Consider the following 12,323-nt stretch of genomic DNA (forward strand, 5'->3'; position numbering starts at 1 on the left):
TTTGTCCCAGTGAGGACGTTACGCCATGAAGAGAGAGAGAGATGTACACTAGCGCCACGTTTTGGTGAAATTTTGAACTATGCTTTTCATGACCTGGAAGTACTCGTAGTCCTGAACATTTTTGTCGAAGATCGAACTTTCCTATCTGGCTTCAATCTTGTGATTTATCTCACTAAAGTCGTACCAAAAGTAACTATTTACACTAGCGCCACATGGGGGTGAAATTCCGAAATATGTTTTTCATCACCTAATAGTACTCGTAGTCCTGAACAACTTTGCCGAAGATTGCACCTTCCTATCTGGCTTCAATCTCGTGCTATATCCCACCAAAGTCGTACCGGAAGTCACTATGTACACTAGCGCCACGTGGTGGTGAAATTCCGAACCATGCACTTCATGAACTGGAAGTATTCGTAATCCTGAACAACTTTGCCGAAGATTGCATCTTCCTATCTGGCTTCAATCTCCTGCTATATCCCTCCAAAGTCATACCGGAAGTAGCTATGTACACTAGCGCCACGTGGTGGTGAAATTTTGAACTATGCTCTTCAAGACCTGGAAGTACTCGTAGTCCTGAACAACTTTGCCGAAGATCGCGTCTTCCTATCTAGCCTCAATCTCGTGCTATATCCCATCAAAGTCGTACCGGAAGTCACCTTGTACACTAGCGCCACGTGGTGGTGAAATTCCGAACTATGCACTTCATGAACTGGAAGTACTCGTAGTCCTGAACAACTTTGCCGAACATCGCATCTTCCTATTTTGCATCAATCTCGTGCTATATCTCTCCAAAGTCATACCGGAAGTCAATATGTACACTAGCGCCACGTGGTGGTGACATTTTGAACTATGCTCTTCATGACCTGGAAGTACTCGTAGTCCTGAACAACTTTGCCGAAGATCGCGTCTTCCTATCTAGCCTCAATCTCGTGCTATATCCCATCAAAGTCGTACCGGAAGTCACCTTGTACACTAGCGCCACGTGGTGGTGAAATTTCGAACTATGCACTTCATGAACTGGAAGTACTCGTAGTCCTGAACAACTTTGCCGAACATCGCATCTTCCTATCTGGCCTCAATCTCGTGCTATATCTCTCCAAAGTCATACCGGAAGTCAATATGTACACTAGCGCCACGTGGTGGTGAAATTCCGAACTATGCACTTCATAAACTGGAAGTACTCGTAGTCCTGAACAACTTTGCCGAACATCGCATCTTCCTATTTTGCTTCAATCTCGTGCTATATCTCTCCAAAGTCATACCGGAAGTCAATATGTACACTAGCGCCACGTGGTGGTGACATTTTGAACTATGCTCTTCATGACCTGGAAGTACTCGTAGTCTTGAACAACTTTGCCGAAGATCGCATCTTCCTATCTGGCTTCAATCTCGTGCTATATCCCACCAAAGTCGTACCGGAAGTCACTATGTACACTAGCGCCACGTGGTGGTGAAATTGCGAACTATGCACTTCATGAACTGGAAGTATTCGTAATCCTGAACAACTTTGCCGAAGATTGCATCTTCCTATCTGGCTTCAATCTCGTGCTATATCCCTCCAAAGTCATACCGGAAGTCAATAAGTACACTAGCGCCACGTGGTGGTGAAATTTTGAACTATGCTCCTCAAGACCTGGAAGTACTCGCAGTCCTGAACAACTTTGCCGAAGATCGCGTCTTCCTATCTGGCTTCAATCTCGTGCTATATCCCACCAAAGTCGTACCGGAAGTCAATATGTACACTAGCGCCACGTGGTGGTGAAATTGCGAACAATGCACTTCATGAACTGGAAGTATTCGTAATCCTGAACAACTTTGCCGAAGATTGCATCTTCCTATCTGGCTTCAATCTCGTGCTATATCCCTCCAAAGTCATACCGGAAGTCAATAAGTACACTAGCGCCACGTGGTGGTGAAATTTTGAACTATGCTCCTCAAGACCTGGAAGTACTCGCAGTCCTGAACAACTTTGCCGAAGATCGCGTCTTCCTATCTGGCTTCAATCTCGTGCTATATCCCATCAAAGTCGTACCGGAAGTCACTATGTACACTAGCGCCACGCGGTGGTGAAATTCCAAACTATGCACTTCATGAACTGGAAGTACTCGTAGTCCTGAACAACTTTGCCGAACATCGCATCTTCCTATTTTGCTTCAATCTCGTGCTATATCCCACCAAAGTCATACCGGAAGTCGCTATGTACACTAGCGCCACGTGGTGGGGAAATTCGGAACTAAAAAATCGTGGTCGTGGAAGTGGTCGTTGTTCTGAACAACTTTGCCGAAGACAGAATGTTGCTATCTTGTCGAGGTTCCGAAAGAACTCGCTACAAAGACATGGTACTCACAACCAAACCGGGAACAAAACGGAACCGGAAGAAGTTAAAAATGTGGAACTAATGTTTTCGCCTGGTTCTCACCGGAAGCTGCATGAAATTCCAATCGGTTTTCACTACACCTCTCTAGGATAGTATAGGATTCCGTTAACGCAAAAAGATTGAAATTTGGTTCACTAACTGCTGAGATATGGATGTGCAAAAAAATTAGTTCCACGTTTTTTTGCCTGTCGGTACTTTACGTTACAAAAACCCTGTTGGTATAAGCAGTGTTAATGAAAGAATAAACTTCATAGACAATAGTAGAGATCGAACGATGAAATATAGGCCACTTGGGAAAGTAACCCTATTACTGCTGTTTCTATGCAGGTAAGAATGTTTGAAAAGTAAAATTATCTATATTTGTTTGTTTTAGTACGCTTTAATTTCAAATGTTAAGTTCACATTATACGTTTGTACTGTGCGGACATAATGGTTTAAATCTAACGCCTATTCCAACTATCCCAGTTTAGCACCCCTAGCACCATTAGCAATCAAACTCTTCGACATCAACCATCCGGGGAGTTTAGTCTCATCCTCATTAATCCGCAATCACCGTGGCGACCAACGCCACCGTACGGGGCACTTCATCGGCCTTATGTACGTGACTTCGACCCCCGCCGTTGGGAGGCAACCACTCTGTAAAACATCTCCCGGCGGCTCTATTGTATTGTGTGTGCATGGAGTTTGATAAACAGTGTCGTAAAATTTAATTTGATTAGCGAGCCCAAGCCAAAAAGTTGGTCCTTTGTCCTTGCTTCGCAGTCAAGCTGATCCGATCCATCCGGCCATCGGGCCAGCCAGGGCCATGCTATATCCCGCAAAGTGGGCCAGGCAGGCAGCTGTCGTTCTAAATTTTAATCGCTCACTTCATTATGACGAGTCAGTCGGTTCGGAACGGATCATGACGATGATATTGCTGCAGTGAAAATAAAACTGAACATTAATGCCTGCCGTTGGTTGGCGTCATGCGGTTCTGGTGGACAATGCACAGTGGTCCACGAACCAGATTTACGAGGAAAGATGCATTCAGCGCCTTCAAATGAGTTTTTAGGCAAATATGGTCTTCTACAAAGTTGTTCCTAAAAATAAGGCCCTCTTTTCAATATACATGAGAATTAGGGTGGTCCATATTTTCAAAGAAATTGGTAAGCAAACTTTTTTATTTGCAAGAATAACTGTATATATTCTTCGGGAAAGTTGTAGATCTATCAATTTTGAGCAAGTTTGCTGAAGACACTTTTTATGTAGCTTTAAAATTGACCGATCTAGAGGTATTCTTCTGAATAAGCTAAGGGTGGTTCAAGAAAAACCGGTTTTCTGACGTTAACTTTTTCAGTTTCGATTTTTCATCAAAGTCGCCCAAGAAACACTTGTAGAGCATTTGAAGACGCGTCGTTTCGTGCGCTGAGATGATCGTTATCTCTTTTGGTTCAAAAGTTATAGGCATTTTTCTTTAAAAATCATAGTTTTTTAAAAAGGTGTTATGACGGGTTGGGGCAAACATAAAAAATATCTTTTGCCCGCATTCAAAAGAAGAAATGTTGTTATAAAACATATCAAAAAATTAGAGGGGTGTTATTTTTGTAACTCAAGTGAAAAATACTTGAAAAGTGCCTATTTTTTCTAGAAAATCATCAATATCTTTTGAACGGAATGACGTAGCAACATTCTCAGCGCACAAAAATGCGCGTTTTTGAAAGCTCTAAAAGTGGTTCTTAGGCGACTTTGACGAGAAATTTGAAACTAAAAAGATAAAGCAATAAAACGATTTGCTCTAGCGTCACCCTATGAAAACTATGGGAAAATGCTCCAAATTTGGTCAAAACAGTTTAAACCCTGTATCTTTTTTGTTTCAAATTTCTCATCAAAGTTGTCTAAGAACCAGTTTTAGAGCTTTAAAAAATGCACATTTCCGTGCGCTGATAATGTTGCTACGTCATTCCGTTCAAAAGATATTGATGATTTTCTAGAAAAAATAGGCACTTTTCAAGTATTTTTCACTTGAGTTACAAAAATAACACCCCTCTAATTTTTTGATATGTTTTATAACAACATTTCTTCTTTTGAATGCTAGCAAAAGATATTTTTTATGTTTGCCCCAACCCGTCATAACACCTTTTTAAAAAACTATGATTTTTTTAAGAAAAATGCCTATAACTTTTGAACCAAAAGAGATAACGATCATCTCAGCGCACGAAACGACGCGTCTTCAAATGCTCTACAAGTGTTTCTTGGGCGACTTTGATGAAAAATCGAAAATGAAAAAGTTAACGCCAGAAAACCGGTTTTTCTTGAACCACCCTAAGCTTATTCAGAAGAATACCTCTAGATCGGTCTATTTTAAAGCTACATAAAAAGTGTCTTCGGCAAACTTGATCAAAATTGATAGATCTACAACTTTCCCGAAGAATGTATACAGTTATTCTTGCAAATAAAAAAGTTTGCTTACCAATTTCTTTGAAAATATGGACCACCCTAATTTTCATGTATATTGAAAAGAGGGCCTTATTTTTAGGAACAACTTTGTAGAAGACCATAATTGCCCAAAAAATCATTTGAAGGCGCTGCATGCATCTTTCCTCGTAAATCTGGTTCGTGGACCATTGTGCAATGGGGCTCAGGGCTAAGACCTGGAGCTGATCCAAATTTCATCGACTCGGGGAGATGCAAAGATGACTGATTACATTTCCATACTAATGTCGCCAACCTTATTCGCTTTTCCCTTTGCCTTCGGGTCATTTTTTTCAGGGTCTTTTCTGGGCGCTGGCCTGCATCTGGCTAATTTATGAGGACATTAAAATTCCGCATCTGAAGGGCGAAGCATACAGCGGAAACTCGAGCTACGAGTTTGTGTACACCAATTACATTCCGACGGAATTTCTTATTAACGGTATCGTTTCCGGGCTGCTCACGGTGATCAACGTCATTTGCATCTTCATAACGGCCATCATTGTGCTCAAGATAAAGGAGGTGGCCGCCCCGTACACGTCCAGTCCGGACTTGCGCAGGTTAGTATTAAAAACTATAGTTCAAAACCATTTTTTATTACTTTTTTAACTGATGGCTCTTCAACTGAAGAATCCACGTACAATAAAGCATCAACAATAACCCTTTTTTTACAGGATTCCTTTACGGATTTCCCGGTGATTCCTATTTTGATTTATGCAGGCTTTCCTATTGGTATTGCTTCAGGAACTTTTCTTATGATTTCTACCGGAATCCCCACCATGGTTCTTCTAGCAATTCTTGTGGCGAGTTCTACTGTAATTCATGCTAGATTTTTTCGCTCCGTTTCTGCTGGAAATGCTTGATTGTTCATTAAGTTCTCCGTGGATTTCACCATGGATTTCCTCAGAGAAATTATTAGGAATTCCCCCAATAGTTTTTCTATAAATTGCTCCCGGAATTTTTCTAGGGATGTTTCATGGGATTTTTTTTTTTGTTTCGAGAATGCCGTAGGACTGAATATAAAAAACCTAGTTTCGAAATCTACTTTCCTTCCGTAGGAAAAGCATACATTTTTGTGTGCTTATTAACCGCATCCCAAATCACTATCATTGCAACTGAACTGATATTTTGAAGATTTTAACCAAATCTTATACCTTTGAACGATTAACATGCAAAACTTGTGAAACACAGTGAGTATTTATTTGCATTTTCAAACGAATTTGAAAAACTAACAATTTGTGATATCTACTCGCCATCGCAGTCAGTTCAGATGCGATGGAAAAAGGAAAGTAACGATAACCGTGTATACGCTGACTTGAATCGCAGTCAAACTATCAAGATTGACGATTTGCTATCGTTGACAGTCACAGAGAGTAACCGTGATGAAAATTCCGTATCTTAAGGCGCATAAACTTCTCAAAAATTGTATGCGGACTCAAAGAACATGTTATTTTCCGATGAATTCTGGTAATTTGAGGACCCTACCTACCTTGATACCTTGTTGGCTACAAAGTAACTTTACTCCAATGCCGAGCGTATAGTAGAGCACCATCTTCGTCGGTCTTGGGCGATGTTCCTCCAGTTTACCCGAACGTGCAGGGATCGTAGATCTTCTTCAACCGCGTGCAGCCAGCGAGTTCGCGGCCGCCCACGAAGTCGCCTACCTATACCGGGTTCTCTGCTGAATATTGTTTTCGCTATTCTTTCTTCCGACATTCGCACTACGTGTCCAGCCCACTGAAGTCTGCCGTATTTTATACGTTTCACAATATTCGCATCTTCGTACACTTGGTACAACTCGTGATTCATGCGTCTGCGCCACACTCCATTTTCTTGTTTCCCACCGAGAATTGTCCGCAGCACTTTGCGCTCAAAAACTCCAAAAGCTTTTTGGTCTACCTCCTTTAACGTCCACGCTTCGTGACCGTAGAGGGCAACCGGAAGAATCAGCGTCTTATACAGAGCGAATTTTGTTTGCGTTTGCAAGTTACGGGACCTAAGCTGGCTACGCAATCCGTAAAAGGCCCTATTCGCAGCTGCAATACGCCTTTTCACTTCACGGGAAACGTCATTGTCACATGTCACAAGTGTTCCAAGATAAACAAATTCTTCAACAACTTCAAACACTTCCCCATCAATCACTACCTCAGCACTAACACCACTAGGCCTGCTTCTGTCTCTACCCGCTATCATGTACTTCGTCTTGGTAGAGTTAATCGTCAAGCCTATCCTCGTTGTCTCTCTCTTCAGAGGAGCATAAGCTTCCTCCACTGCCCTACGATCGATGCCGATGAGATCAATATCGTCCGCAAAACCGAGGAGCATGTGCGACCGTGTGATGATAGAGTCATTCCTCTGCACGCCTTACCTCCTAATCGCTCCTTCGAGTGCAATGTTGAACAATAAATTTGAAAGAGCATCCCCCTGCTTCAATCCATCCAAGGTCACAAACGACGTAGACACTTCGTCCACGATCCGAATACTTGATTTTGATCCATCCAGCGTTGCGCGTATCAGCCTAATTAGTTTCGCCGGAAAACCATGTTCTGACATTATCTGCCAAAGCTCATTTCTTTTCACTGAATCGTACGGTGCTTTAAAATCAATGAACAGATGGTGAGTCTGCAAGTTATATTCCCGAAATTTATCTAGGATCATCCGCAGGGTAAACATTTGATCCGTCGTTGATCGGCCCTCACGAAAACCAGCCTAGTATTCGCCGATGAAGGACTCCTCAAGAGGTCGCAGTCTGTTGAACAGGACACGCGACAGTATATATTATATTATACGCCGAATTTAAAAGGGTAATCCCTCTGTAATTGGCACACTCCAGTCTGTGCCCTTTCTTGTAGATTGGGCATATGAGGCCATCCAACCAACTGGTGGGCAATTCTTCATCCTCCCAAATCTTTATAATAATCTGATGGATTGATTGATGTAGCTGCTCGCTTCCGTGCTTAAGAAGTTCGACCGGGATCTCGTCCTTCCCAGCAGCCTTGCTGTTTTTCAGCTCCTTAAGGGCCTTTTTAACCTCATCCAGTGTTGGTGGTTCCACTGCTTGACTGTCATCCATTATGTTAATCCTGTTCCTGGGTGCTCCTTCGCTGCAAATTTCCTTCCCGGTCATTGCACATGGCGGGCACTGGCACAGTCTTGTGCCGCGCGCCATTGACAGTTACATAAAATCTCCGCATATCGTTCCTGTCCATACTTTCCTGCGCTTCAGCAATAACACTCTCTTCGTATTGCCGTTTTTTTTTTCCTGCGGTGGATTCGTTTCTCTTCTGCTCTTGCAACCCTGTACCGCTCTCTGTTCTGCCGGGTACCGGCCACTAGCATTCGACTTCTGGCGGCATTCTTTTCGTTCGTCGCTCGTTGGCAGTCCTCGTCAAACCAACCATTACGTTGGCGTCGCCAATCACCTCTTGCGCTGTTGTTGTCACTGCTTCGTGGATACTTCCCCATAAGCTGTTGACATCTCCAGATCCGTTGGTCTCTCCTATCCTCTCGTCTAGCTTCTGATGGTACTGTGCAGCAACCCCTTCGGCTGACAAGCGCTGGATATTGGAACGCATCGTCCTGTTGTTTCTTGAACTCGTGACGCTGGATAATCGCGCCCGAATTTTAGCGGCTACAAGATAATGATCCGAGTCGATGTTCGGGCCTCTGTAGGACCTCACATCTATGACGTCCGAGAAATGTCGCCCGTCGACCAGCACGTGGTCTATCTGGGAGCAAGTGTCACCACTCGGGTGTCGCCAGGTGTGTTTTCGGATATTCTTACGTGCGAAGTAGGTACTGCTGATTGCCATCCCTCTAGCAGCAGCGAATGTCACAAGGCGCAGACCATTATCGTTGGTAACAGAATGAAGGCTTTCCGTTCCAATGACAGGCCGAAAGAAACTTAACGCAGTGAATTCCTCGGTTATTGGCCTAAGCGAGAATCACGTCATCACTTCCTTCCCTATCCTCAATTGACCTGCATTCGGACGCGGCCGGCGCTGGTATTGCTTATTGAAAAGTATTGGGATTCCGGCATTTACACAATGAGGAGAAAGCTAGTCCCAAGCATCACCTGTTGGTTCTTTGTGTAAATGTAGTTGTCCTTGCAATAACAGAGGAGCAACCGCGGGCGGTCAATCATGCTCATGCTCATGCTCATGCTCATGACAGGCCGAAAGAAACTTTCTCTGCCGATCTGCGCATTTGCATCTCCGATGACTATTTTGACATCTTGTTTTGGGCACTCTCCGTAGGCCTTATCAAGGCTCTCATAGAACTCATCCTTCATGTCATCGGGTTTGTCGTTCGTTGGCGCATAGATGCTGATCAGGCTGTAGTTGAAGAACTTGCCCTTCATCCTCAACACACAGATTCGGTCGCTTATCGGCTTCCACCGAATAACTCGCTTCATCTGCTTCCCGATCGCTATAAAGCCAACTCCGCGTTCTGCCTTATCGCCGCCGTTGTAGTAGATGTGGTACTTGAATAAAGTGTTGGCGATGGGATCCACCGCTCGGAATTCGCGTTCTCCAGTTTTGGGCCAGCGTATCTCCTGGATAGCGGCCACACTAACGCCGACATTCTGCAGTTCACGAGCCAGGAGCCCAACACGTGCGGGTTCATTCAAAGTTCTCACGTTCCAAGATCCGACTTTCCAATCGTTGTCCTTTATTCGTTGCCGGGTCTGTTGCCGTTGAATCAATCCGTTTACTCTACTATTGCTTTTCTGGGTGTTTGAAGGTTTTCAGCAGGCTACCTTACCGGGGCCGCGCTGCCTACATTGCGTTGAAGGGGCTGCCTTCTTAGGTATAGCTGACGCAATACAGCATTTCATACTCAACCGCTGGATGCCAGAACAGACGCTGTTTGAGCCGCACCTCCTTGGTGAACAGACGCTGAGGACCCTACAGGGCTAAAAAGTGCTCAGAATTGCGGTATCTACACTCGTTTGTAAGTTATTTAGCAAAACTGGGAGGGTTTTCTTGTTATCTAAAAATAATACGATCAATGTGCTTATTTCCACTAGTTTTTTTTACAATATCTCAAAAGATAATAGAGAAACCAACATTCTTAACACATTTTTGAATCTTTAGATTCCTAAAATCATCGGTTTTAGTAGAATCGGGTATTTTCTGACGAAATTTCATATTTAAAATTTTTGGGAAGCTTAGTCCCTGTGTGATACAGACCAAAGAAATGAAAAAGCCAAGGTTTTGTGTTATTTCATAGTGTCTTTGATGTCCATTAGGCTGCGACTTATTTTTGAAAAGTTGTTGAAGCTTGGAATTCATAAACTCTTCCGGATACAAATGGCATAACAAAAGTAACCTTTATTACACTTTGTTTAGGCTCGACTCAAGTCAAATAAGTATGAGACACTGAAGACGGCCTTACAGTTGAGGTCGAAATACGTATCTGTCAAAACGGGTGAAGTACTGCTCTTTTTATTGCCACTAAAAATGTGCGTCGTCTGTTTCTGAAAACTGATGAATATAGGGTCATATGATAAATAAAGGTACTCATTCCTTGGTCAGGCTTATTGAAAACTGCAAACGCAAAGCAATTGCCCTAGTTAGTGAAATAACCGCTTCCCGAGACAAAATGCACTTTCAAGAACAAGTTCAAATAAGTTTTTTTTTGTGTTTTTTTGAAGAAATCAATGAAAAAAAATTTCCGAATAAATTCCGTACAGATTCTTTTGAAAAAATCCCCCAAGGATTTTACTTAGAAATTCCTGGAAGGTTTTCTGAATGAATCCCCGAAGGAATTTCTGAAGAAATCAATGGAATGTTTTCTGAAAAGAATACTAGAATACTTTCTGAAGAAATCCATGAGGAAGTTCTGAAACATTCCTTAATTTTATTTATTTTTATTCGTGAATTTTAATTTGGGCTAATTCTTCACACTTTCCTTAATAATACCGAGGATATTATTTTAGAAATATCTGAAAGAAGGTAACCTTGAAGGTTACCTCAAAAAATTACGCGCACTGAGCACGAAATTTGGCTCTACTTATTTACGATGACATCGGTGATGTAAATCAAAAGAGCAGTTTCTAGACAAGTCTGTCTACAATGATTTCAATCGAGATTCCTAAGAAATTTCCAAAGCAAGCAAAGCAAAGATAACCGTACAAATCGTAGTTGCTACGTAGAACAATCGAAGTTGCACAGAGATCCAATGTATGGTGCTTGGGACTAGCTACACACTCTCAATGTGCACAATTCGAGAGTTCAATATTTCAAAGTCAATAACGGCGCCGGCCACGTCCTTACAGTCATCGGGATAGGGAAGGAATGTTAGTTTGGCAACCGTTGAAACCGTGAAATCTACAGCATCCCCACAGTTGTCTCAGGAAGGAGCATTTGTTAGTAGGGTAGGGTAAGGCGTGAATCATGGAGCCACCTTTGGTGGGTGATATGATCCGCTAGTTATATGAAAATAGACGACACGGTCTTCATCCCGATTATGATTTATTTGGCTGCGATAGTAAGCACATACGTCAACGATCGTTCTATACAGGGTGTTAGGTTCGTGAGTGCAAACTTTGAAAAGGGTGATAGAGGACTATAAATGGTGAAAAAATTTTCTATGCATATGGTCAAATCTCAACCGTTACGAAGTTATTGAACTGTCCATGTTTTTGATTGTTATTGTCCTAACTGGCTATAACTCTAAAATGGTCAAACTTATCGCAGTTTTTTACCCTTTTTAGAAAGATTATTGAATTTCCTATCAAATGACTTCTTTGAATCGATTGGTTTAGATAAATAACTAAGTTTTCTAGAGCAAATAGCTCAAAAGTAGTGTGTTCTGATTCGTTTTTGTCAATTATCTTTGAAACATGCGTAACAAATTAAAAAAAAATCTTCGGCAGAGTTAACAATTGTGGCCTCTGTTCCACTCTACATATAGTTTTCTTGCAATTTCGATCGCAGCTGTCGAGATTTTAGAAAAAAAATCCAGAGAGAAACTTTATTACATAATCATTAGAACCTTACAATTGCTCATTTTATTTTCTTTATCGGGCCCCACGTTTGGGAACTATATACGAAAAATAAAATGGAACATTACAAATGCACAAAACACAATCATGCAACACATATCATTAATAATTGTTATGCCCAGTCATCTAAAGGAGCCATTCATAAACCACGTGGTCATTTTGGGGGGGGGGGCTGGTGGTTTCGGCTAAAGGCCACGGTCCATACAAATTTAAATTTTTGTGTGCGAACGAAAGACCACGGGGGGGGGGGGGGGTTGTGTTCAAAATCTCCCAAAAAATGACCACGTGGTTTATGGACAGCCCCTAAATAGGTAACGTAGTCCGATCACACGATGAAGAGGTTTCATTATTGTTCTTCGTCCATCATTCAATCCTTTTATAGTATTTCTTCTGGTGAATTGCCTTTTTGTTCACAGCGTTGGTTGCTTACATAGCTCGAATTTCTTTTAGGAATTTCTAATCCTAAGGGGCCATCTAGAATCGGCCAGC

General features: G+C 42.3%; 2 protein-coding genes across 13 annotated transcripts in view; one reads left to right on the forward strand and one right to left on the reverse strand.

Annotated features, from left to right (window-relative positions):
- Nucleotides 1–12,323, reverse strand: part of LOC109418248 (uncharacterized) — a 755,006-nt gene that overhangs the window by 455,932 nt on the left and 286,751 nt on the right. The window lies entirely within an intron of this gene.
- The window catches only part of LOC109621307 (uncharacterized), a 155,261-nt gene that overhangs the window by 78,343 nt on the left and 64,595 nt on the right, over nucleotides 1–12,323 (forward strand). For all 12 annotated transcript variants that reach the window (XM_062850751.1, XM_062850750.1, XM_062850752.1 and 9 more), the window contains exon 10: nucleotides 5,126–5,385. In XM_062850751.1, coding sequence (XP_062706735.1) covers nucleotides 5,126–5,385 — 260 coding nt within the window. The remainder of the gene's footprint in view (nucleotides 1–5,125; nucleotides 5,386–12,323) is intronic.

Source organism: Aedes albopictus, chromosome 2, assembly GCF_035046485.1.
Source record: "Aedes albopictus strain Foshan chromosome 2, AalbF5, whole genome shotgun sequence".
In the NCBI taxonomy this organism is placed as follows: domain Eukaryota; kingdom Metazoa; phylum Arthropoda; class Insecta; order Diptera; family Culicidae; genus Aedes; species Aedes albopictus.